This window comes from Chelonia mydas, chromosome 2 (genome assembly GCF_015237465.2).
Source record: "Chelonia mydas isolate rCheMyd1 chromosome 2, rCheMyd1.pri.v2, whole genome shotgun sequence".
Taxonomy (NCBI): domain Eukaryota; kingdom Metazoa; phylum Chordata; order Testudines; family Cheloniidae; genus Chelonia; species Chelonia mydas.
Window position 1 is genome coordinate 186,582,133 of NC_057850.1, and position 25,828 is coordinate 186,607,960.

Below are 25,828 nucleotides of genomic sequence, written 5' to 3' on the forward strand. Positions count from 1 at the left end.
CGTACCCTCAGGGGTATGTGTACCCCTGGTTGAGAACCACTGCCCTAGGAGTCAGGCTGTTTTGTATAACAAGAATGAATCCATTGTTAAAACTTAACCTGTAAGCCTACTTTCTTCCCTCTGCCAAGAAATATTCTGCTAAGCAATTAAACTAGAAATGTGAATCTTTGCTTTATTTCACAAGTGCATTCTGTGAGATAGGATTTGCTTTGTATGATAATGATCATTAGACCATGCTTTATTCAATACTCTTGTTATGGCAGAGAGGAGAATGGGGAGAATACAAACACACATGGTTAAAATACTATTCACGTGAAATTAAAAGCTTTCCTGTTAAGACAAAAAAATTTACTGTTTCCCTCAGAATTCAAGAGACAAGGCCAAGGTTGATAATCCATGCTATCCTCAAAATTATGAAACAGTTTTAACCATGAAACATTTGTATGGAAGCCTTTGCACGGAATCTCTAAGGCCAACAAATTACAACCCAGGCCAACTCATAAATTTCAGGGGAACCGGAGACCCAGCTCTGTGCCAGGAGAAGGTGTCCTTATTGTTTAACTTCACTGCTTGCAATGACAAGGGGAAAGACTGTTCATTCAATGGAGTCCATCAGCCAAAGCTTAAAGGGAAGTTTGTGGTAAGTCTGCAAGCAGTGTTCCTTTTTGCAGCATTTCTTCCCTACCTCTGATTTATATAGGATCTTGAGAGTAAAGTGCCTTTCATCTGGTTTTATTTATAGGCCTTTTCAGGATTCTACTATACAGCCAATGCTTTGAATTTAACTGGACACTTTCCCCTAGCTGACTTTAATTCAAGTATGTGGTTTTTCTGCTCACAGAACTGGAATCAGGTCAGTATGAATTTTCTGCATTTGGAAAGGGGAAAGATCAAGGAGCACATAACATAGAACTATAGGAAACTGGACCACCTCTGTTCACAGGGATTCATGTGAATAACTTTTTTAAAAGTTCATAGGAATTCTTGCCTTCCTTTCCCATGAGTTTCAAGTTCCTTCCAAACTATAACATAATCCTAAGGTACTTAAACCATGGCCCAGGTTCATGAAACTTTTCCATGATCCTGGGTTGAGTTTCCTACTTGTAGTGAAACAAGGAACTAGGCAAAATGCATACGTTTTCTATTTCATTCTGTGAGTCTTGTGCACCTGTCATGTCATCACAGCAAATGGAGCATATTTTTGCCAGAAAGAAACAAAGGGCTTGACTCTCATCTATACTCAGGATCCTTTATACTGTTCTGGCACCATAGAGGGGCCTTAAAGTGGGTAAGTGGTATAAAAGAGCCTTACTGTAAATAAGAATCAGGCCCAGTTCTCCAGGAAAAACTCTTGTACTGAACAATCTAGATCTTTACAGTTATCAGTCTACAAATAAAGACATTTTCAGGAAGACGCTCTTTTGCTGAACTTCTATATTGAATGTCAGCTCAATGGTTACAGAATGAGTGATTACACATGACCAATTTACAACTTCAAGGTAAAAGTTTTTAATGCTACGTCTACACGTGCAGCTGGTTATGTGATTTCCAGCTTGGGTAGACATACTCATACTAGCTCTCATCGAGCAAGCAGGCTAAAAGTTGTAGTGTGGGCAGTGGTGAGCAGCAGCACGGGCTAGCTGCCCTGTGTACAAAGTCAGTTGGATCCCATGGATATGTGCTTGGGCAGCCAGTCCACGTACTCTGGGTGGCTAGTCCATGCTGCCACTGCCTATGCTACCAGTGCCGCAGCTACACTGTTAGTGAATCACACCCCCAGCTCTAAGTGTAAATGTAGCCTAATTGAAGCCTCTCTGGCACAAAACTACAATATTAGTTATATGCTACATGGAATGTGTTTCAGTATTTGCTTTTTAATTTGGTTGTGACAGTTATGGTCCAAACACCCCAGGGGACAACAGAAGATTTAAACCACAAAAAATAAGCAGTTAAATCAACTGATTGTTGCCAGTGTTGCTGTACTACACAAATATATTGAGTGAGGTCTTTTATGAAAGCTTGTAGTGTTCTGAACTCGATGGTCATTCTGAGAGAGAGGTGTGTGTGTGTGTGTACAATTGTAACTGTCATAACTGTGGTGCAACTCCAGCCTCACCTCAGAACAGGGCAGGAAAGCAATCAGGCGGGAAGGGGCTATCTCCCTAACCAGAGGAAACCAGTTTTAAGAACCCATCCATTGGTCCAGCTCAGGAAAAAACTATGGTGGACCATTAGAGTAATGAAAAGATATAGATAAAAGATACAGATATAGATATTCAAAAAGTGGGGGAAATATAGACAATTTATAGACAATTGGGGATTTCCCCCACTTTTTGAATATCTATAGCGACTGAAGGAAAAAACCTGGAAGTCTTCTAAAATGGAAGGGGGTTGAAATGAAAGGTGTCCAGAAACTGAGGGACAGTCACTTGGTGCAGGTGCTGTCCGTGAAATGCTGGATCTTCTTTATGGCTAGGGGACATGCTGGGAAACTGTTCACAGGCAAAATAACTTTTATTAGAAAAGTGATTTTTATCTAATATGAAAGTATGAAAACCTGAGGTTGTCTTTCTTTTTTTACTGTGTAACTTGTATATGATTGCTCTGCTCTCCCTTGCTATTTAATCTTTGAATCTGTGGCTTTTCTGTTAAATAAATCTTTCATTTATTTTTACCACAAGCAAGTCTCTGGTATGCAAACTGTGTATGTGGGGGGAAGAGAGAGAGAGTGTCATGGTAAGCTGGTGTCTGGGGGGTGGGGGGGTTTCACACTTTTGGGATGATGAACCAAAGGGGAAACATATGAGTGCCTAGTAGTTAAGAACTTGAGGAGGATGAATTTGGGGAAACTTGGGACTGGAAGGGCTGCTAGTGTCATCCTGCAAGGAGTAACCAGCTGGTGAAAGCCAGGGTGAGACCTTGTGCGTGTGGGCAGGCTACTGGTGTCAGGGGTCTGAACCAAAGCTGCATGAGGGCACCAAAAGTTACAGGGAAGGCAGTGACAGACCCGCTTACTGGTCTAGGTCAGTCCCCAAATGTCACATAGGGGTCTGCTCTTTGTTGCTGGTACTTGTAGGGAAGGAAAAATTATGCTTATTAGTGTACCTACCTGTTGCAATGGAATCATTAGACATTACTTATGTCCTTTATGGTTTGTAATATCTAAGAAGAGCCCTTGAGACAGGGAGAGCCTCAGTATTCCAAGGTTTTTTGCTTGTTTGTTTTGAGGAGAGGAGAGAGTTTGCTTAATAAGAGCCATTATCTTGATGTAACGATTCAATGCAATAAATCCAGAAACAACTACACTTCTCTTTGTACTAAGTGTACTTTGTACACTTTGTACTTCATCCTACTCGAGATTAAGTCAATGGCAACATTTCCATTAACTTAGATGGGAGCAAGATTGGGCCTGGAGGCAGATTTATTCTTCGTCGAGGTCACCAGGAGAATGAGCATAATTTAGAGTGGTCCTTAAATTTGAAACCTGCAGTGAAGCTATGCTGGGCCCCAAAGTGGCACTCTGCCACTTGTCATATTGCTCGTTCAGACTGCCGTGCTTTGTGCTCTGTGCCGCTTGGTATTTCTTCTCTGATTTTAAGATTGTTTATCAGTTGCTGTGCTTGTACTCTTCAGGTCACCTCGCTGTTCTCATAGCCCCTCTGGCCCCCACCAGCACCCTTGTCAGTGTTAAATGAAGTGGGGGATCTTAGCTCTTCACGCATAACTTTGTACTCAAGCTGTTACCACACTGGCTATCTTCAGAGAGCATCCCACTCCAAAATGATCACCAAAAACCACCCCACTGATATGCACAGTATTTGACCGACAGGACTTTTTGTGTCAAGCAGCCATACTTTCTCAGAACCTCTTGTCAAATCTGTGCTTCTGTACTGCATCAGCATATACTGCAGACGATATTCTGATCTTAGCTACATCAGTGTAAATTCACAGTAACTTGAGTGACCTCAATGGCGTTATTTCAGATTTACATTGAGGTAGCTGAGTCACAAACTGGCCCTGTGTTCTCTGCCAGCACTCCAAACTATAATTGTACATCCTTATGATCTGATCACTTGTTGTCACACTTAGGATGACTGTGCAATCTTCTTGAAGAGCTTTGCCCCTGAAATTTATTACCACAATTTTAGATATGGTACAAGGATCAGATAGAAAATGTAGTGACTAACAATTTCAATCTTTCATGCAAGTTTTATTTTTAATTGTTTACAGTACAAATACATCAACAGCATAGTCACTTCCCATTAAATTGCCATTTCTATTTGCCTACAATAATTTTCTTAGGATGTGTCTGAAAACAGCTGGTAAGTGCTAATTAGATTGGGAAGTGTACTGCATGCAAGTCCTTCTTAGTTAAAAGAACAGTGTTGGTATTTTAATGTACATGTTGATCGTATTTATTTTTATTTGTCAGCTTCCATTTATGCTGCCTAAGTTTGAAGAAGCATATGCTAGATCCTACTGCTTTTCAGCAAACTACCTCTATTACTTGCTTGTACATGGATATAAATTTAACAAAGAGACTTGGCCCCAGATACATTTCCAAAAAGAAGTGAGTATTAATTATTTATTTGTATTTATTATTATAACATGAAGAATTTGGAAAATGGTGATAGAAGGACATTTTACCTTGCAAATACATACTGATTGTGGGCAGCTTCTGCAGAAGATTTTTAGATATTTAGAGCTAAGTAAGGGCTGTGTCTTTAGCTCCACTACCAACTCCTAATGATTCCAGTGGTGACAAAATAATTCAGTGATCCTAGATTCTTTAGAGTTTTAAAGAGCGAGATAAAAAATTCTGCTCTCCATTACACCTGTGCAAATCCACGGAAGTCACTTGGGCTGCACAGCGGTGTGTAACAGGATGGCAATATTTGCCTGAAACACCTTGCCACGACTAAGTGAGTTCTGTTGACTCACTGAGTGGGCAATAACTTGTTACCACCTGGATATAAGGGAGGGAGAGAAGATGAAAGGCATGATCTGAGCAGTCCTGAAGGAGGGATCATATGAGTAGCTAAGCCTAGTGGGGAGACAGTTTCAGCTAATCTTAATGAAGAAGAGTAATAAGATAACTAACAGCCAAACTCCAGGGTGGTGGGTGCGAGTTTGGACTTTACGTACTGTGTCTATAGAGCAGTTTGAGAAAGAGATGTCTGCTCACAGGATGTAACAGAAAGCAGAGTTTGGCCCAGTGTGTAATGATCTACCCAGATGGGATCCCACTGAAATCAACAGGACTCTCTACAGGTACCAGGGTCTGCCCATAAAAATCAAATGGCAGGACTGGGGCCCAAATGAGGGCACTGAAAAGCAGGCCTCTGCGTTGCCTTTTTCTTAGGGTTGATGGGGTGATCGACCCCTAGGTTTTATTACTTTTACAGAAGTGTAGAGGACAGGACTGTAAACAAACTTTCTGCACCCACCGCCATTTAGATTCTGTGACAGTTACAGCAGTGTTTCCTTTGAGTAATCAGATTCATCTATACTGTGATCCCTTCCTTCCCACTACAAGTCTTATTTCTGCAACTTGTTTCAATCAGATTTGTAAACTCTTCATGGAGCTTTCAAACGGGTTAGCACTGGCCCATTACAACATGAGGTAACACAAAATGAAGAGGGTGCAGACACTGTACAATAAAAAGTAATCCTCACTGCACTTGAGAACAAGGCATCAAGAATTCTGAGCAAGATTTTTCTAAATAGCAGAGCTCCATCATTTGGGCAAATCGACCAGTATAGAGAAGGAAATAATTACTCTGCCTTCTTTGCTTTACCATGTGGTGGCCAGCTACTAGAAGATCTCCAAGTGTTTGCAGTAGGTAAATTAACTCCTATGCAAAAGGCCAGCACAAAGGTTATTTTGAGGTCTTTAACCAGAACATCTCTGTTGCATAAGCCTTGTATTGGTCCTCAGCACAAGGGTGAATTTCACTTATGATTGTTCCCTCACGGCCAGCAGCACAGAAAGTACTGATCCAGGTGAAACACAAAGTACTTATTTAAAAGGACATGTTTCTGAATGACAGAGAACAGTTATTTCTAGGAGTGCCACCACGGCCCAAACCTGCCAGGCAAAGGGATGACAGACAGCCCACTCCTACAGTCTCCAACCAATCCACCTAATCTCACCAGTTGCCTGCAAACAATCCCCCTTTCTCCTGTGTTGGGCAAAAAGAAGGGGGTCAATGACTTTATAAATGCTGAGGAGCTACAGCAATCAACAATATTGCACTAGAACAAGAGTTAATATTAATAATAATAAGAGTGACTGACTGATTTGGGGCTTTCTCCTGGCCTTTTTTTTGTAGGTGCCATTTTGTAAGAGGCTGTCTTTTGAAAATTCAGGGTTAAAGTGTGTGTGTGTGTGTGTGTGTGTTGTTTAATTCAAGTGTAAGTAGACAAACACCAGGATGGTGAAAGCAGAGTCCAGTTCTATAATTGTTATGCTTGCTGATATCTTAAATTGTACTTCAAACTAAGATACTTAGTGATTGACACACACACACACACACTCTAAATAGGATAGATTAAGATAAAATAGATGAGATAGTCAGAGCCATACCCTACTCATTCTCAGTGTGGGATCCAATCCGATGTCTTTATCTCAATTGTTTAAGCCAGGTGATATAGAAACTGAGATACAATGATTTTTTGCTAACTTTACAGGATTCCACTTTCGTCCCTCTATGTAATATTGAAAGATTTAGGGACGTACCTGTTCTCCAAAAATCCTTGCATGCCTTTGGGCTTGGCTACAGTTGCAAGTTAGAACACTTTTAGTCAGCCCCGGGTGCCCTAAGTCCTGAGGTGTCCACACTGGCAAGGTACGTAGAGCTCCCAGACTCCGGGGCTGGAGCACTCCTGGTAATCCATCTCCACAAGAAACATAACGCTTGCTGCGCCCTGGCTGGAGTGCCACGGCGCCAGTGTGGACACCCTGGTCTGTTAGTGCGCTCTGATCGGCCTCCAGAAGTGTCCTACAATGCCTGTTCTAGCCACTCTGGTCATTACTTTGAACTCTACTGCCCTGCCCTGCCCTGCCCTCAGGTGACCAACCATCAGACCCGCCCCTTAAATTCTCTGGGAATTTTGAAATTCCCCTTCCTGTTTACTCAGCCAGGCGTGGAGTGCTCTCAGCGCATCTTTCCAGGTGACCATGCCGCCACATGATCCCCAGTATGGAGCAATGGCGAGGTGCTGGACCTCATCAGTGTTTGGGGGGAGGAAGCTGTCCAATCCCATCTGCGCTCCAGCTGTAGGAATTCTGATACCTTCAGGCAGATATCAAGGGACATGATGGAAAGGGGCACACTGCAGTGCAGGGTTAAAGTGAAGGAGCTGCGGAATGCCAACCACAAAGTGCGGGAGGCAAACAGCTGCTCTGGTGCTGCCCCCGTGACCTGCCGTTTCTACAAAGAGCTGGACGCAATACTTGGGGGCGAGCCCACCTCCACTCCGAAGAGCACCATGGATGCTTGAGGCCATAGCAGCACAGAATTCAAGAAGGCAGGAGGAGGAAAGCGTGAGCGAGGGTGCTGAGGAGGAGGGGGACAGCCCAGCATCCCTAGATGCAGGCAGCCAGGAGCTGTTTTCAAGCCAGGAGGAAGGCAGCCATTCGCAGTGGACGGTGCTTGTGGAAGAACAGCAGAGGAGGTGCTCGGTAAGTGGCTTTTATTTTGAGAAGGTAGTTGTTCAGTGCGGGCTCTTGGGGTGAGGAGGGTTAGGGTTGCATCTAGGCATGGACGCAGAATAGGGAGTCATGTGCTCTCTCACATCGTGGTAATCAGCCTCAGTGATCTCTTCAAAGGTCTCATGCAGAAGCTGGGCAATCTGCTTGCGCAGGTTCCTTGGCAGAGCTACTGCGCTCCTTGTCCCAGTAAGGCTAACATGTCTGCGCCACTGTGCCATGAGAGGCGGGGGGACCATTGCTGCACATAGGCAAGCTGCATATGGGCCAGGACGGAAGCCACATTGTAGTAGCAGACCCTCCCTTGCTTCCCAGGTCACCCTCAGCAGTGAGATATCTTCCAGGATGAACTCATCCTGTGGAAAATGTGGGGACAGTGTTCAGTATAGGGGCCCACTGCAGCTGTTGGCTCTCCCCAAGGCACAGAACCCCAGAGGACAGTACAGCCGTGAAACAACCAGTCCCCCTTGCCCCTGTGCTTACTCACCATTTTGGGGCTCCTGTGGGTTACGTGCACTTGCTTTGGGACGGGCAATTTCTGCTATTGTGTACACTGTACTTGTCTTCAAGTTCGGTCGAATCATTGCTCTGTCTGGCGTGAACAATGCTGTCTCTGTTTAAGTGTTGCATTTTGGCTTTACAGATGCAACCTTGAGATCCCAGCCTTCCTTGTTATCAACGGCCGAAAGACTCCAAAGAATCAGGAAGCGTCCATGAAGAAGCAAAGAGGACCTGCTGCATAAAGTCATGCAGCAGTCCCTTAATGAAAATCAAGAAGTGCAGGAGTGGCGGGAGAGTGAAAGGAGGGTCCGCCAGCAGAATGCGGATCGCTGGCACCAAAGCACGGAGCGGCTGTTAAGCATTATGGAGCGCCAAGCAGACTCGATACAGGTGCTCGTAGCAATGCAGACAAAGCTCATCCACGCCCGCCCCCCCTAGCCCTTGTCCCAAAACTTTCCCTTGTGCCCCCATATCGCTGCCAAGCCACTTTCCCCAACATCCGGGTTCTTATCGCCACCAGCTGTCTCCAACACCCATAGCTTCACCACCCAACCCTGCAAACTACGACCCTTACACACGGCACTCAACCCCCATCACCATGCATTTTAGCCAGCCTGAAGTGCAGCACTCATTGAACAGCACTCTAGACAGGAAAGCTGAGTATGATAACAGGACATACGCAAATCTGTGATTGTCCCATTCCCCACCCTGCCCCCTTCCATCCTCCCACAGAGATCAGATGTATCATGCCCTTTTTGTTTCCCAAGCAGTTGTGTTTCTTTTCAATAAATGAATTTTTTGGCTTTGAAAACATTCTTTATTGCATTAAGTAAAAGATACTGTAGTCCAGGAAAGCAACAGGCACTGCAAGTCAGTGGCATCGTATGTAGCAAACACAGATGCCTACTAGCATTGGAACCACTGCACTTCACTCCTGTGGTGGGCACCAAACATTACTGGTGGCTTCAGCATCAAATTGCTCCCTCAAGTGATCCCTAATCCTTACAGCCCTGCGCTGGGCCCCTCTAATAGCCCTGCTCTCTGGCTGTTCAAATTCAGCCTCCAGGTGTTGAACCTCCGAGGTCCCTGCCTGAGCGAAGCTTTCACCCTTCCCCTCACAAATGTTATGGAGGGTACAGCACATGGCTATAACTGTGGGGATGTTGTCATTGGCCAGGTCCAGCTTCCCATACAGACAGCGTCAGCAGCCCTTTAAATGGCCCAAAGCACACTCAACAGTCATTCTGCACCAACTCAGCCTGTTGTTGAACCGCTCTTTGCTGCTGTCAAGGCTCCCTGTGTAGGGTTTCATGATCCATGGCATTAAAGGGTAAGCAGGGTCCCCAAGGATCACTATGGACATTTCGACTTCCCCTTACAATGATCTTCTGGTCTGGGAAGAAAGTCCCAGCTTGCAGCTTCCTGAACTGGCCAGTGTTCCGAAAGATGCATGTGTCATGCACCTTTCCGGACCAGCCTGTGTTAATATCTGTGAAACGCCCACAGTGATCCACAAACACCTGGAGAACCATACAGAAATACCCCTTCTGCTTTATGTACTTGGAGGCTAGGTGGTCTGGTGCCAGAATTGGATGTGTGTCCCATCTATCGCCCCTCTGCAGTTAGGGAAACCCATTTGTGCAAAGCCAACCACAATGTCACGCACATTGCCCAGAGTCAGGGTTTTTCTGCGCAGGATACAATTAACGGCCCTTCAAACTTGCATCAACATGATTCCAACAGTTGACCTTCCCACTCCAAACTGGTTAGCGAGCGATCGGCAGCTGTCTGGAGTTGCCAGCTTCCAGACTGCAACAGCCACCCGCTTCTCCACCGGCAGGGCAGCTCTCAATCTCGTGTCCTTGCACCGCAGGGTGGGGGCAAGCTCAGCACACAGTCCCATGAAAGTGGTTTTTCTCATCCGAAAGTTCTGCAGCCACTGCTCGTCATCCCAGACTTACATGACAATGTGATCCCACCACTCAATGCTTGTCTCCTGAGCCCAAAAGCGGCGTTCCACTGTGGTGAGCATGTCCGTAAATGCCACAAGCAATCTTGTGTTGTATGCGTTACGCGAGTCGACATCATCGTCTAACTCCTCACTGTCACTTTGTAGCTTAAGGAGTAACTTGACTGCAATTCATGACGTGCTGGCAAGACTCATCAGCATATTCCTCACAAGTTCAGGATCCATTCCCGTGGACTGAAAGGGAAGACAGAGCGCCCACTACAAAAAACTTTGAAAGACGGCGCCAAATGTAGACTGAAGCACAGGGATTGCTGGGATGCAAAGCGATGCATCACAGGGCATTTGGACAGGACCCAGAATGCCCCACCCCCTTCCCACAAGCCACAGCGCCAGAATGGGAAGAGGTGCTCTGTGGGATAGCTGCCCATAATGCACTGCTCCCAATGCCGCTGCAAGTGCCGCAAATGTGGCCACGCCACTGCGCTTGCAGCTGACCATGTAAACATACGGCAGCGCTTTCCCTGCTGCGGTCTCTGAGGGCTGGTTTAACTCGCAGCGCTCTACATCTGCAAGTGTAGCCATGCCCTTTGCTAAGGCCTTGCCTCCAGTATTTTTAGAATAGTTGCCAGTGTCAGCTGTGCTGCAGCTTTTGGATTCTCTGGCCTTTAGCAAAAAAGTTGATATGAATTTTCTTTTTCACATTTCAGGTTGGTAACAGCAGTATAGCATGGTCTCTTGGTTACATGCTGAACCTCACCAACATGATCCCAGCAGAAAGCCAGCTGATTCAGTTACCTGTGAGCCCTTCTTTGTTTGCTGGTCTCCTCTTTTTCTTCACAGCCGTGGCATTGCTGTGTCTCATCTTTGTTGTTTACTTGTGCGTTGTTTCACGCATGCGAAAGAATATCCGTCATATGGACCATGTACTTGCTACAGAATGAACACTCAGTGACAACAAAAGACAAACTTGAAATGTTCTTTGAAGAACTGCATTTTAAAAAACCAAGGGAGAAATAAATAAATATATTTATAAAAAAGGGAAAAGGGCCAGAAACATAAGTAGAGTGGAGAACAGAAATCAAGGAAATGGTATTTATAATGCATTGGATCTCTCGAGAGGTCTCAACACTCATTGCTATAGACTTATGGTGTTATAGTGCAACAGGCAACTCGTTAGTAAACTGTTTTGTTTGTTAAACATTTGGGGGTGGGAGGGTAGGGGAATAACCACCATTCACTATGTTATTTTGGCATAAAAGTCTCCAGTAGGCTTAACTGGTCAGTAGCTCCAAGATATACGCAAGAGGACAAAACCATAGGCCAAAGGAAGAGTGGCAATACTCCTCTGTCGAACTGAAGCTAAAAGAAAAACTCATTTCTGAAACTGGTAAGGACATTGGGCACTATCTATGGATTGTAACTGTGAGGTGCACTCAGGAAAAATTACTATTTTCATTACCATGTAGAACATGACAGAAGATTTAGGCTACCATGTAAACTTGATCACTAAATTATTGAACAACTCCCTTCTCATTTATTTATTTTGAAAAACCCAAGCCCATGATTGCATATCACTATACATTTTGACATTCAGTATATTGGAGGCATCAGCAGCAGCTCTGCAGTAAAGGTTGCATCAACATTTGTCCTGAAAGCAAGCCTGAAATCCCTCTGTTTTGTACTTTAATAATTAAACGGAGTCTCCAAGTGTGCCATACCAATTCTCCAGAGAGCAATTGAATTTTGTCATTTTTTACTAACTTTTACAAAAGAAATATTTAAAAGGGCTCCCTTACCAAAATGTTGACCTGTTGTCCACATGCTTGTTTGGGTCCTAAACAATCACAGACTGTCCAGACTTCATATTCAGATAATATCTAAGCCATAGACCCCTTCTGAAACATTAACACACCAAGAGTTTTTCCTCTCATTCAGGGTCAACAGGATAGGGGGCTAGACTCTGTGGCAGTGGGGCACAGGCAGGGATGTGGGGTGTCTGGCACGGTAACTGAGTCTTTGGGGAAATGGGGTGGGGAATTTTCAGGGATGCATAGGCCTGGAAGAGGAGAGGCTTGTGTACAGAAGAACCAGGAATGTATGGATGAGCGCCGAAGTGTATCCCCCCGTCCGAGGCAGCAGTGCCATGGGCAGTCCTTCAAGTGCCAGTGCCTCAACACAGACACGCTGTTCCTTCAGCACTGCTGTTCAGCTCTCTGGGGTACCAAGCAGCAACCAGATGCCTGCACTGATGTGACAGATTTCTGTTACCAATCTGCCTGAGGTGTCAGATGATCAGGTTGAGGCCACAGGATCGTTAAGGGAGGAGATGATGGAGCACACCAAGTGTCTAAGTTTTAAAGCTTTATTGATAGAATAGTAAAATAACAGTAGAGAGTGATGGGTGCTCCCCACATCACTCAGAGGAAGGAAGAAAGCGTTAGTGCCCCAAGCCCTAATCCACTTTCATACTCATACCTGCACTACCTGAGGCTGGCCAGGCCTGGGTGTAACATAAGAGGAGGGGGAGGGATGGACGGGAGTTCTGTCCTGTGCGCACAGGTCATCCAGGGTTCGCTGCCAATCTCCAGGTTGCTCCAGCTCTCACGAGGGTTTTAAGTCCTGGGCTCCTTTGGGGGTGTTCTATTCCGTGACCTCTGTTCCTGGTGCTCTTTGTGCCAGTCCAAACCAGCTTTCTGTGGTCTTCTCCACTTTCCCAAAACACAACGGCTCCAGGGACACGAAGCTCTGCTCCCCCTTGTCGTCTCGCCGGTGTTTTCCACCTCGGCAGCCCTGGTTCAGTGTACTTTTTCTTTTCTCATGGCTGGCTGTGGCTGGGTGAGATAATTTTTCGTCTAGTGCCGTGACCTTGGACTGGGGCCAGCTCTTATCATCAGACTGAGCTTGCTAGCTGTAGTGTTGAGTTAACCCATTCTCTGCTCTCTTTCTCCTTCCCCCTTTGGCCTTTCGCAGCCTGCAAAAGAATCTTCCACTCACCACTCACACCTTTGACCCTCCCCAAATTGCCCTGTGATGCTTGCAACAGCGTTAGCAATATACAGTGCTGATCTGCCTCCCCCAGGGGATCCCCGGGGCGGGGGGGGGCTGGTGCGTGACACTGAGACATCTCATCAAGAGTGTCCCAATGTGCGGTTGCTTTGGTGCTCCAGGGAGCTGACCTCATAAAACCCAGCACTGGTTCCCTCTGACCCAGGCCTCCAACCAAAACACTTTCTGCACACCCCCAAATGATCCACCTGACCTCTCCCCATCCCTGCTCTTTCTACCCCGCCTCCCTACTCCTTTACCTTCCCATCCCCTCAGTGCTGCCCACCACCCTAGACACAGTGGGGGAAGGCGGGAGTGAGGCTGTCAGAAAGGGCAGGGGGGCTATAGGACAGATGAGCAGGGCATGGGTGGCAAGTCTGTGCACTGGTATTGAGGCAACAGTGTATTAACTGCTGTCCTAGTGCTGCAGCTATGCACTGGAGAGCTGAGGCAGCTGTGCTGTAGCACCCTGCAAGCCCAATGCCTCAACACCAAGCCACTTGGCTCCTCTACCCCAGGCTTCATATACAACTCCACCCCTCCAAGCCAGGCCTCCCACCTAAAAACTGGCAAAACCTCCCCATGCATCCTCAGTTGCCCTCAGCTCACCCCACATTCCCATTAACTCTCCTTCTGGTTCCATGTGCTCACCATACAACAGCACGATGTGGAGCCATGGAGGGAAGGTGAGTGAGAAAGGCAGGAGTGGTGAGTAGCAGAGCATGAAAGAGAAATCATGTTTGCACTGCATGGGGCCTGGAGTGGGAGCTGTAGAAGAGAAAGGTGCAGCTCCTTCCACACATCTATGAGTCACCATAGTCCCATGCCCTCGCTGGATCCTGCTCCCCTAAGGACACCAGCTGGAACACATCCTCACTGTAGTGTATTGCCTCCATATTCCCAGCAGTGATGAGTTCTTCAGCAAGCTCTACGCGAGGGGGTCGGTTGGTAACTTTCTCACCCCTTGCTCATATTTTCAATTTTTTCCTTTATTTCTAAGGTTTTATTTACACACTTCAAATTAAATCCTGTTAAAACCTGCCTGATGAGTTTAAAAAGGATTTTAACATCTTTTTATTGAAATAAAAGGGTCCGAATATTTTCTCGATTAAAGAGAGACAAACTAAGACCACATTTTCTCTGGTTCCTTGACCAATGCCTATTTCTTGGTCATGGCAGATAACATTAGCGGGACAGAAACATCAAGATGTTTCAAATTATCTTCCAAAGAGATGGAAAATTGGCAGGCTGAAGAACTGATCTTGTGAAGTACTGGGAATTGTGGGGGTTCAATACCCCAAAAGTTTGGTTCCTCAGTGCCAGGTCTTCAGGATATATCCCTCAAGTGGTTAAAAACTGACTAGCAGAAATAAGCCCAGTGATTTTCAAAGGCACAAACGGTTGTTAAGCCTCTAACTCCTATTGACTTTCTGTGCAAGTTAGGTGCCTGCCATTTGTATCTTTGAAAATCATCCCCCATATCACAAAATTCAGCATTAGAGACCCACTTTGAATTCACATATTCTGAGAAGGGTCAGAGTTGTGGTTTTGATACAACTTTCATTTTTTAAGAATGGTAGAGTGGTTATATTTTGAATCAGATTCCAAGCCCCCTTAAAGTTCAGGCACATTTACACCTAGGGCTTTGTTTCAAGTTCACCTCTTGACTCAAAATGTACATGCCAAAGACAAAAAAATGAAACATACAGATTTCCAACCTACATGGATACTGACCAAAGAAAGGGAGAGTAGAAGATGAGCCGCCTGAGACAAAAAGACTGTTTCACAGAAAGCAACACCTTGGTCAGGGAGAAGTATTTAAAAACTAGCTGCATAGGAGAAACCCATGAGAAATGAAATGGAGATGTCAATGCAAGTGATTTCAATGCATTGCAAATTCATTCTTGAAGTTGAAAAGGTGCCTAGACCTAGACAGGACAAAGCTCTCACATGCAATACAGAGAATAACCCTACACTGATAGGTGTGACAGGGCATATATACCCTGCACTAGCACGGAAGGGACTAAGGAGCTGCTGTGGGCTGGAATGGCCCCACACCTCTGTGCCTGCAACTCATGCTAGGACTGGAAGAGGAGTTAAAAGGAAGGGAACCCAGACTTGACAACCCTGGGAAGGGAGCAGACTGCTGATCTCTTCCAGCCCTGAAGAGAGGGCTGACAGCCTGCAGAGGAGGGTGCAGGACCCCTGAGCAGAAGGGGAAAGAGGCCTGATACTTACACTGGAACCCCAGTAGACAGTGATACTAGCCCCAGGGCCCCTCTGAAACAGAAGAGATCCATACCCTGGAGGGAGCTACAGACAGCTTTTTCTTTTCTTTGACCCCATTCACTGACTGCAGGCTGTCCTGTTGTTTTGCCTGGAACCCCAAAAGGTGCTGAGACTTCAGAGGCCTTGGCTGGAGGGTTGAGCACTGGCCCACAAGAAAGATGCCCTGCAACACCTGCTAAGATGGGGGATAACTGAATTTCTGTGTGTTCTCCATGTAGCGTCTAGGAGGGGTGCCTTATCACAGACAGTAGGGGAATGAACCATGATTCTTCTATTTCTAATTTTTAAAGAATTAGGGGAAGAGGGTAAAATCAGCAACAAAACTGAACCTGAAAGTCATGCTGAAAATTCCCCATCTAGTAAGATGGTCCATCATCGTCTGTAATGCTAATGGGTGGCACCCATGCTTACTTCCTCAGTACTTTTGAATATTTTTTTCTTTTGGGAAGTAACAGGAGGGAAAGTTAATACACAGCCACCTTTTCAGCTAAGTTTACACAGGACTGAGGTAAGGCTAATTTTTAAAAAATATTAATAATGGGGAATAATTAACCCTTTCTGTGCTTTACATCCACACATCCAAGGCCTTCTTCAATTTATAATAGCACAATAATAGCGTGTGTAGCATAGTCAAAAGCCCCTGCTGATACTGCTTCAATGGCTATAAACTGCACCCCTATAATATGGGTCACCTAAGTGGCACCTTGGCTATTCATATCTCGCATCTTTGATACAGTTAAATCCCATTTCAAATACTGAATTTTAACAGGCCATAACCCAAGTTTCGTATTCGTCTGAGTGTTAGCAATTCATGAACTCAACAGTAAGCACTATAGTCCTCTGTCAAGGAAGATGTAAATACAGATGTGTGGAACTTACATTTATGCAAATTAGGTACAGCCCTCAAGTTCCTACCAAGTTGTGAAGACACCCACTTGCGCTGTCAAGTTTGAGCAGCTCTGATATAAAGGTGAAAGTGTGATTAAAAGACCAAGGAAAGACCTCTCTCAGGAAACTCCTATATTTTCCTGATCTTCTGATTTGTCAAGTACGTAATGAGCCACAGATGAAAAAAGCTAATCATTATTATCAGTCCATTACAGAATGGAAGAAATCCAGAATTGCTGATGTGACCTTACACCTGTTTAAAAAAACAATACTATGAACTTTGGGTAGGGTTTTCAAAATAACCTGAGGGAGTTAAATGCTCATCGACCCTTTGTGAACTGTTCCTTGGGTGGTAGCCTACAACACTCACACTGAATAATAAAGCAATCATTTCCTTTTTAAAACATCTTCTTATAAATCAAAACAATATAATACACTAATCATCACAAAAACTAAATTTCAGATACATTTGAACTATTTCATTACACCACCTACAGGGACAGAAAATCAAGGGTACAGCTGTTTCACAGCAAGGCCCTTGTTCTCTGTGCCACACTCAGAATCCTTCTCTCATTAGCAAAACCATTTTGCTAATGTTTAGAGGAGTAAAAATCTTCCAAAATCTGAACCACATCACTATCAGTATCTTGATGTATTAAAGCCAGCTCTGTGAGTTGACTTTCACATAAAGAGCTTTTTAGCCATGTCTTGACTGTCTGCAATATCCTTATATGTTTTCCAAAGCAACATTGATTGGCATGGTGGCCCAACAGAGAGGGCAATGTTGAGATCAGGATAGGATGCTGGCATCAGCTCTTGAAGAGTACTGAGAATGCTGTTTGGCTGTTCATCCCTTGGAATGTCTATCCATTTTTCATGCCATCTTTGAGTTCTGCTTTAAAATTATCAAGGTTAGAAAGGTCCACTTTGTATGCATCATTCAGAGCCATCACCGTATTTTCATTCTCTAATACATGAAGTTTATCTGGCACAAGGATCTGAGCAAGAAAACGTGAAGAGCAGTCTATCACTTGCTTCTGAAGCTCTGAAATTACATGGTCCAGGAATGGAATGAATACATTCCTCCTGTCATATTCTCTAAGATCTGTGGCACCGATGTTATCATAATGCATTTTTCCGCCACGTGTGGTTGGAAGTGACTCTTCAACAGAAACAGCATCAGCCGAACATTTCACTTCAGCATACAGGGAAGCAAAATGTGGGTTGTCATCCGCTCTCAATCTCCTGAGTCTATGAAGAATAATATTTGCTTCATCCAATACATAAATTAGATATACAGTACAATGCTGCATACATACGTGCAGAGATTTTGTACATGAAAGTACGTTTTCAACGCACACCATATTAACCAGAAAGTCAAATTTCGTGATGAAATACAACAATCTCTCAGCATCACCATCATTATCAACTATTTTCTCTAAGTAATCAACAACCACAACAGACTGTTTTGAAGCTACTCATTGTACCCATCTGACTCATCCATTGTGTGCTGCAATCCAAAGGCACGCCCTCCATAATTTGATCCTCTTCTTTCTCACAGAGTTTATTCAACAAGCCTATGAGCTCCTGCAGCTCTGTAGGCTGAATGCTAGGATACTTTACAACAGCTTTCAGCGTGGTTATGATTTTGGAGAAAGCATCAAAAAAGTTAGCCACTTGTTGCACTGCACAAGAGTGAACAATTGCTGTGTTCAGCTTGTGCATCCTGCAGGCTGAGTGCATTGCTGCTGGAAGGATTTCACAAATTCTTGCCTTCTGACCACTTATATTGCTCACCATGTTACAGCCATAGCCCCTCAGCAGTTCCTTCTGTAACCCCCCAAGGGGCTATTCTAGCCATGAAAAGCTCTGTAAGGCTTTGTGTTGTATCAAAGGCTTCTATAAAATCAATGAAGTCTTCATGGAGTTCTACTTGCCCATCTTCATTTCAGTGGATGTAACGTATAGCCAGTGAAATGTTTTCTTTTGCTAGACAAGCACTAGCTGCATCAGCAATTAAACTGAAAAATGGTGCTGCTTTTACTCTCTATAATCTTTCTCCGTATATGGACTCCTACCAATTTTGTGAGCTCATTTTGCGTTTGTTCTGATATGTCCACTGTACTATAGGGTCTATAACTAAGCTGCTCTTTCAAATTAGGGTCCAGTCCTGTGATATAACATGAAAGCGCATGTATAATCTTAGTGTTTATTACCTCTCACCTCATTAAAATGTTCTGCCTTCCACAAAGGATGGTAATTTTAACTATTTGTTTCAGAGCATGCTGATTGCAGTCTGTCAACTTTTTCTTGTGCTCAAATGCAATGAATTCATCTGACTTTGCTATAGCGAGAACATGTTCTTTGGATTTGCTATGTCTCTCAAGTATTTTCTTGCCATTGGACCAGTCTTTCAAGGGAATCGAAATCAAGACTGCTTCCTTGCTGTTGTTAAACACAAAGAACGCTCACAGAACACAGCAACCAGATGTCTGGAGTAATGTGCAAATTTATACCCTTGTAAGAGCTGCACTCTGCAACAACGATATTTCTGACTAGCTCCTGAGCCCATTAGTGTTTTAGGAAACTGAAATTTGAAGGAGGCAACTTCCGAGTTGCTAAGATGTCCTTCTTCTGATTCTCAGTCAAGTTTACACAATTTAGATGGCCAATGTCATTATCCCTCTGGAAGCCCTGTAGAATGTCCTCACCTTCTCAGTCCTTGACTTGAGGTATGGCTGCTCTATAAAAACTTTATTTTACAATAGAAAGATTCAGTACTTCTCCATTGTGGCTTTCCTCAGCCTTCCTTCCAGATGTAACTTCACAAATAGCATGACCTGGTGCACTGAGACCTTCCTGGAATTACAGCAAGGAAGGCAAACATCACTACTGATGCATTGTGAGCTACAGTGCTGGGAGTACCTTCATCATCGTTATTCTTACCATTTACAGAGCTGACCAAGTGTACAAACTTACTGCACTAGAAAGGAGGCTGTGATTTTGGGTCACTTCTGTTTCTGTTCTGAATCTGGCTTGGGATTTTTTCTCATTTAAGCACCAGACAGTTTCTCGGCAAGGCTGAAAGCAAAGACACTTGTTTAACGGAGGACTAATAAGATCAACTATCATCTCGCATTGCAAAGGGAAACCCCCCCCCACACACAAACCAACGGCCCATGGGCAGCAAACGCACGGGCTGGCACAGCATCACTACGGGACATGCACCCTGTGTCCGCGCCCCCGCCCCGGCCCGCTGCCCTGCACCAGCTCCGGGCGCACCCCGCTCTGCTAACTCCAACCCACGCGCGGCCGGCTCCAGGCAGGACCCGCGCGCCCGCTGTTCCCCTCCGCGACAGGGCGCGCGCACGGAGCCGCAGCCTCTCACGCATGCGCATTACAATAGGGGCGCGAGCGAGACACTCCCACAACAAGACACCGTACTACGCATGCGCATTGGTGAGGCCGCATTCTCGCCCCTTCCGCGCCCGGCATGCTTGCCACGCATGCGTAAAAAGGATGAGGTTAAAAAAACTCGACCCGCCCACCTCGATCGTGTGGCACGCATGCCTATTGGAGGAGGGGCGGAAACGATTCCCTTCGACACCCACCGGGAGCGCCTGGCGTGCATGCGCACTCAGTGAGGCAACTCCCGCAGGACCGTAAGGAGCATGCGCATCTGGAGCGCGAGCTTGCGCCCTCCTTCTCCAGCGCGGGTGCATGCGCAGTAGAGGATCGGAAGCGGCGTCCGGGCGCGGCGGAAGCTGCTCGCTCCTTTCTGCTCGCGGGCGGCCATCATGGTGAGTGCGTGCGGCCGCGGCCTCCGCCACCAGCCCGGGATTCCGCCCCCCGCCCCCAGCCCGGCGCGGTGGGAGCCGGGCCCGGCAGGGCGCTGAGCCGCCCCCTCCCAGTGACCGGAGCGGGGCCAGGGCCGGGGCGTGGGGACCCCGGGCGGGACCCCACTCGGGGAACGTGTTCTGCGGAGCGGGGCTCGGCCACGTCTCCATTGGCGCCTGCTGCCTCCCGCCCCCGAGGGGGGCCTAAAGCTCCGGTCCATTGGCGGCCTCACGGGCCGGGCCCCCAGTCGCTTGGCTGGCGGGGCCGATGGTCGGGTGAAGGCGCTGGGCCGGGCTGCCGTTGCCAGATTTTGCACAACCTGCCGCCCCCGGTCGGTCACGCTGGAAGCGAGCGTGCGTCTCCCGCGCCACCTTGGACCGGCACCGTCAGCACTGAGCTTATAGCCGGATTAACACACTCCCCCGACACACACCCCCACGCGCGCACATCCAGCCGTAAACTCTGAGGGGGCATATTCCACCCCCGACCCTTCGTGTGGTGCCTGCCACCGAGCTGGTCCTTGCCTCCCAGTCCCTAGGGATAAGATATATTACCCCTCTAGCAGGGGAGGGAAATGTGGGGTGCAGTTTGCTTGGAGTATGATTGACTCATGACTGAAATGCAAGTGAAATTGTGGGCCACGTCTGTCTGTCCCCTGGTTTCCCTTCTCCTGGAGGGGCCTCCTCTGTCTTACCTGAGCCTACCTCTAACGAGGGATTTTCAAATTACATGTACAATAGAAACACAAGACAAGAAGGAATCGCTGCATTTTCTGAATTCTAAACTGAAACTGATCTGAATGTGCTAGATCTTCTGTCCCATCGGGCAAAACAGCCCCTGCAATTGAAGGTTTTGTAGATAGCAATTCCTGGTTTTGGTCATATTACTTGTGTGCACACTCTTAATTTCAGTAAATCATTTCTTCCAGGTGTTCAAACGTTACGTTGAGATTGGCCGAGTTGCCTACATCTCCTTTGGGCCACATGCTGGCAAGCTGGTGGCAATTGTGGATGTTATTGACCAGAACAGGGTAAGCTTAGAGACCTTTAGTCTTTCCTCTCCCCAATTCTTTCATCCTCTATTTTAAAGGTATTTTTTTGTACAATATTGATTAAAATACTTCAGTTTTCTATATATCAGTTTTTCCAAGGGGTTTACAATGTTAAGGAAAATGGATTACAAATACTCATGTGCACTTCAGGCTTTAAAAATTAATCTTTGTATGGAAACTCTTGTAAGGTTCCAAAAAGTTAATTTTTCAAACAGTTATGTTTCCCCTCTAAGGATCAATAATAAGGATTAGAAGGAAGGTCCGCTGGTGGATCAGTAACTGGTTAAAAAACAGAAAACAAAGGATAGGAATAAATGGATAGTTTTCAGAATGGAGAGAGGTAAATAGTGGTGTCTCCCAGGGATCTGTAGTGGGATAGTTAAGCGCAAAGCAGACTGCGAGGAGTTACAAAGGAGTCTCAGAACTGGGCAACAAAATGATAGATGAAATTGAATGTTGATAATTACAACGTAATGCATATTGGAAAACATAATCCCAACTATACATGCGAAATGATGGCGTCAAAATTAGCTGTTACCACTCAGGAAAGAGAGCTTGGAGTCATTGTGGATAGTTCTCTGAAAACATCCACTCAATGTGCAGTGGCAGTCAGAAAAGCTAGCAATGTTAGGAACCATAAGGAAAGGGATAGATAATAAGACAGTAAATACCATGTCATTATATAAATCCATGATACACCCACACCTTGAATACAGTGCAGTTCTGGTTGCCCCATCTCAAAAAGATATTAGAATTGGAAAACGTAATCGAAGGGCAACAAAAATGATGAGGAGTAAGGCTCATAAGAACATACTACTTCACACAGTGTACAGTCAACCTGTGGAACTCGTTGCCAGGAGATGTTGTGAAGGTCAAAAGTATAACTTGGTTAAAAAAAGAACTCTAGATATGTTCCATGGAGAATATCAATGGCTATTAGCCAAGACAGTCAGGGATGCAACCCTATGCTTTGGGTGTCCCTAGCTTCTGACTTGCAGCTTCTGACAGATGGGATGGATCGCTCAGTAAATTGCCTTGTTCTGTTCATTCCCTCTGAAGTACCTGGCATTGGTCACTGTCAGAAGACAGGATACTGGGCTAGATGGATCATTGGTCTGGGCCTGTATGGCCATTCTTGCATTCATATCTTTCTAACAGGAGCTGAATACCTGTATTGGATTCTTGTGATTGGCAGAGGGACGCTACCTCCAAACTCACCTCATCACAGTTTCTGCTTTTTTTTTTTTTTTAATTTTTCCTGTCTTTTATTTGTACTCGTTTTCTTTAACTTTTTGCTTCCTGAGTCTCCCTGCTTATCGACTGAGCCTGTAGTCATATATAAAATGAACTGTTCCTTCTTGCATTAGGGAGGGGGAAGTTGCACAGAAGTTTTCTGCACCTTTAGTTGCACCTGTGGGAGAACATGCATGGATGAGGGAAAGGGGATGCATCTGAGATTATGAAAGTTTCCCAGTCCAAACTCTTTCCTTTGTCTCCCTTGGCCTTCTGCGTTGGGGAAACAATGCTTTAAATAATTGCCAGTTGATCTTGCCATAGAGTTTGGATAGTGTACTCCACTCTTGTTATGTTCTCCAGTGTTCCAAATGCATAGTGCTCTCTTCCAGTTTGTAACACTTTCTTCATGTTGATGGGTCACAGTTTATTTGGAAGTAACTTTCTGTAGTCTGTCATGGTATATTGGAAAAATGTTAGTGAACCCATTCAATCACTCTTGTTCTAGGCGCTAGTTGATGGCCCCTGCAGTGGTGTAAGAAGGCAGGCTATGCCCTTCAAGTGCATGCAGCTAACCGATTTTGTACTCAAATTCCCACACAGGTGAGTTGTCCTTCGTTTTGGGCTGTGCAAAAGGTACTGACTGTTTAAACCTGACTTAATGTGAAGCTAATTTACATTTTTTGATTTGGTGGAATTTTGTTTCTACATTTTAGAAAAGATATGGATATATAGGGGTTTTCTTAAGTTATCCCTAGGGTCTAAATTTCAGAACTAATCATCTTTCATAATGTACTAAGTGATTTAATGTGTGTGCTGTTAAGACCTGGCAGCCCATATGATCGTGGCTAAATGTATTGGATTCATTGCTATGAGTAGCAGATTTGACTGAGGCAGATACTGGGTTGTATTACGTACAAGGAAAAATTATAAATGAATCACAGTAATGCATAACTTCATGCGTTGTCTCCTAAACAATAGACTGTGGCTACATATTCAAAGTGAAGTATTCAAGATGTTCTTTATTTGGAGAACTATGTACCCTGTATGTAGGTGGATTGAATTCCAAGTCTTTTCTCTCCAGCTTTTGTGATACATAAAATCACTAAGCCACAATCACTATTGTGTACAACTATGAGACCTACTATGCTGATAAAGCTTCCATAACTTTGAACTCATAACTTCTGTTTTTTACTAACCATTTTAGATGAATGCCAGGAGAATAGTATCCCAGTGCATTTTTCTAGATTGCCCCTCCCTTCAGTCCTAACTGCCAACACCAGAAAGAAGTTTAGTATACTTTTACAGGACATCGATTACATTTGCTGTGTGTTTAGTACATGTCAAAGGTGCTAAAGATGTAACCTGTCTACTTGGTGTTTGACTTCACTTATTTAAAATTGAAAGCTGGAGCAGCACCAAAGGAATTGATTTGTGTATGATGAAGATGCAAATAATATTTATATGAGATTGTTTGTTTAAATGCAGTGCTCGTCAGAAGCATGTGCGAGTTGCCTGGGAGAAAGAAAATATTAATGAAAAATGGATAGGTACAAGGTGGGCAAAGAAGATTGAAGCCAGAGAAAAGGTATGTTTGATCTGCAGTGATATAAAATACTCAACACTGCACTTAGCATGTTACTAAAGCTGTCAAATATAATCTAGTAGAAAAGTTGAGATTAAGTTTGCAGAGTAAGACTAAAGGCAGAGAAAACATGGGTTGTCAAGTTGTAAAGTCAGTTGTTATTGAAAACCAAATGGTTTTACCACTAAATTTAATCATCTATTTTTCTGCTTTGCCATCTACAAAATGTTTTTTGCCTGTTGTCTGCATCATCAGACACTTCCCAGCTATGGAGATAAATGGCATGTGCACTGATTTGTAAAACCACCACTAAAATGAATTTACAAAGTTCTTTTGAGTTGTCTAGTTGAAAAGCGCAAAATATTTATTTTTTGCAAAGTTACATTTAACTAAGAAATTAAACACTGAAGATTTCAGTTACCTTTTAACTGAAGTGCAAATTTTCTTCAACAGAAAGCCAAGATGACAGACTTTGATCGCTACAAGGTCATGAAGGCAAAGAAAATGGTAAGTGGTTAAATGTATAGCTGTCTTTGGATAGTTGATTTGTGGTGTGTTACAAGCAAATCTAGCTCTTTATTCTGAATCTGATTCAGAATACATAATTCCTTATACTAATTTTTCTGTTCTTTTTGGAATCAGACTTGCAGAAAACTTGAGAAGCAATATAAATTTGACCTTTGAGTTCACTGATGCTTGTTCATCACTGTTTTTCTTTTGAAACGCTTTTCTTTTGAAAAGTTCAGTCTATATTTCTCTCCTTTAAGTCCATGCTAGCCTTCAAGGCTATGTACCAGACATCTCTGCAGTTGAGAACTGAAGTTGTCTCCAAAATTCATTGATCCTTTGTGAGGGATTGCTCTTGACAATATGAAACGCTACTTTTCCTCTTTTTCTCAGAGCTACGTATTGCTGTAATAGCAATGCTGCCAACCTGTGAAAAAATAAACTGACTAGGAGTCTCAGCCAGACTTGTAGCAGTCCTTTGCCACTTGGGCCATCAAAGTTTCTGAAATATGTCACGCCACTATATACAGTGCATGTGATATCTTTCTGCGATTTCAGTAAAACCTACATCTGCTGAACAAACAGTGATTATGCTAAAAGGAGAGAATTTGAAAACCCAGAAAGTCATGAGTAGCACAGATGTCTATAGATTGTTCATTTGCTGCTCTTATTAGACTTAATGTTACAAAATTATTCCTTTAATTTACAGAGGAACAGGATCATCAAGCATGAAGTAAAGAAGCTCCAGAAGCAATCTTCCAAAAAAGCATAAACTGTCAGTAGTCAAATAAAGTTCCAGTTTACTATACATTTAGTGTCTGTCTTTGTGTTGTAATATTTACAAATATTAAGGTAATGTATATAGATCACTTAGGGTCTTACCCAACAATAAGTAGCTGCCTGAGCAATTTACATTGCTATGAGTTGGCGGTGCTCAACACATCACGAGAGCGGGCCCTAAACCAGCAATGGGAAATGAGTGAGTTACTGCTCGCTTTTCATGTGCTTCTGGACTACAGTACCTATAATGTTGCACACCCAAGTTAATAGTAAATAGCCATTAAAATCCTCAAATATATTTTATAGCAATTTGCTATGGAAAAAATGTAGCCGTGATGAAGCTACTTTACAAAAAATCATACTTGAAACACCGGATTATTGAAGTAGAGTACGATCTTTCTGTACAAATCCAGGGTGTAGGTTAAAGTGCGA

General features: G+C 44.5%; 2 protein-coding genes and 1 long non-coding RNA gene across 5 annotated transcripts in view; 2 read left to right on the top strand and 1 right to left on the bottom strand.

The window, feature by feature from the left end:
* The window catches only part of ENTPD3 (ectonucleoside triphosphate diphosphohydrolase 3), a 31,141-nt gene extending 18,897 nt beyond the window's left edge, over positions 1–12,244 (top strand). For 2 of the 3 annotated variants that reach the window (XM_007066475.4, XM_043540852.1), the window contains exons 8-11: positions 365–640; positions 743–853; positions 4,433–4,570; positions 10,889–12,244. In XM_007066475.4, the coding sequence (XP_007066537.2) occupies positions 365–640; positions 743–853; positions 4,433–4,570; positions 10,889–11,122 (759 nt within the window). In that variant the 3' untranslated portion in view covers positions 11,123–12,244. Of the gene's footprint in view, positions 1–364; positions 641–742; positions 854–4,432; positions 4,571–7,441; positions 7,685–8,354; positions 8,951–10,888 lie in introns of those variants that run through there. The other variant, XM_043540851.1, reaches the window with a different exon arrangement.
* Positions 12,245–16,843: 4,599 nt separating this feature from the next.
* LOC122464672 lies at positions 16,844–19,793 on the bottom strand. Its single transcript, XR_006288933.1, has 2 exons — positions 19,350–19,793; positions 16,844–19,262 (listed from the first exon to the last, which is right to left on the bottom strand). It is a non-coding gene; the product is annotated as an uncharacterized LOC122464672 (long non-coding RNA).
* A 236-nt stretch (positions 19,794–20,029) lies between these two features.
* RPL14 (ribosomal protein L14) lies at positions 20,030–25,424 on the top strand. The gene is made up of 6 exons (XM_007066474.4): positions 20,030–20,203; positions 21,169–21,270; positions 23,033–23,127; positions 24,013–24,112; positions 24,563–24,616; positions 25,326–25,424. The coding sequence occupies exons 1-6, from the start codon at positions 20,201–20,203 to the stop codon at positions 25,386–25,388; spliced, it is 417 nt and encodes a 138-aa protein (XP_007066536.1). The 5' UTR covers positions 20,030–20,200; the 3' UTR covers positions 25,389–25,424.
* The last annotated feature ends 404 nt before the right edge of the window (positions 25,425–25,828 follow it).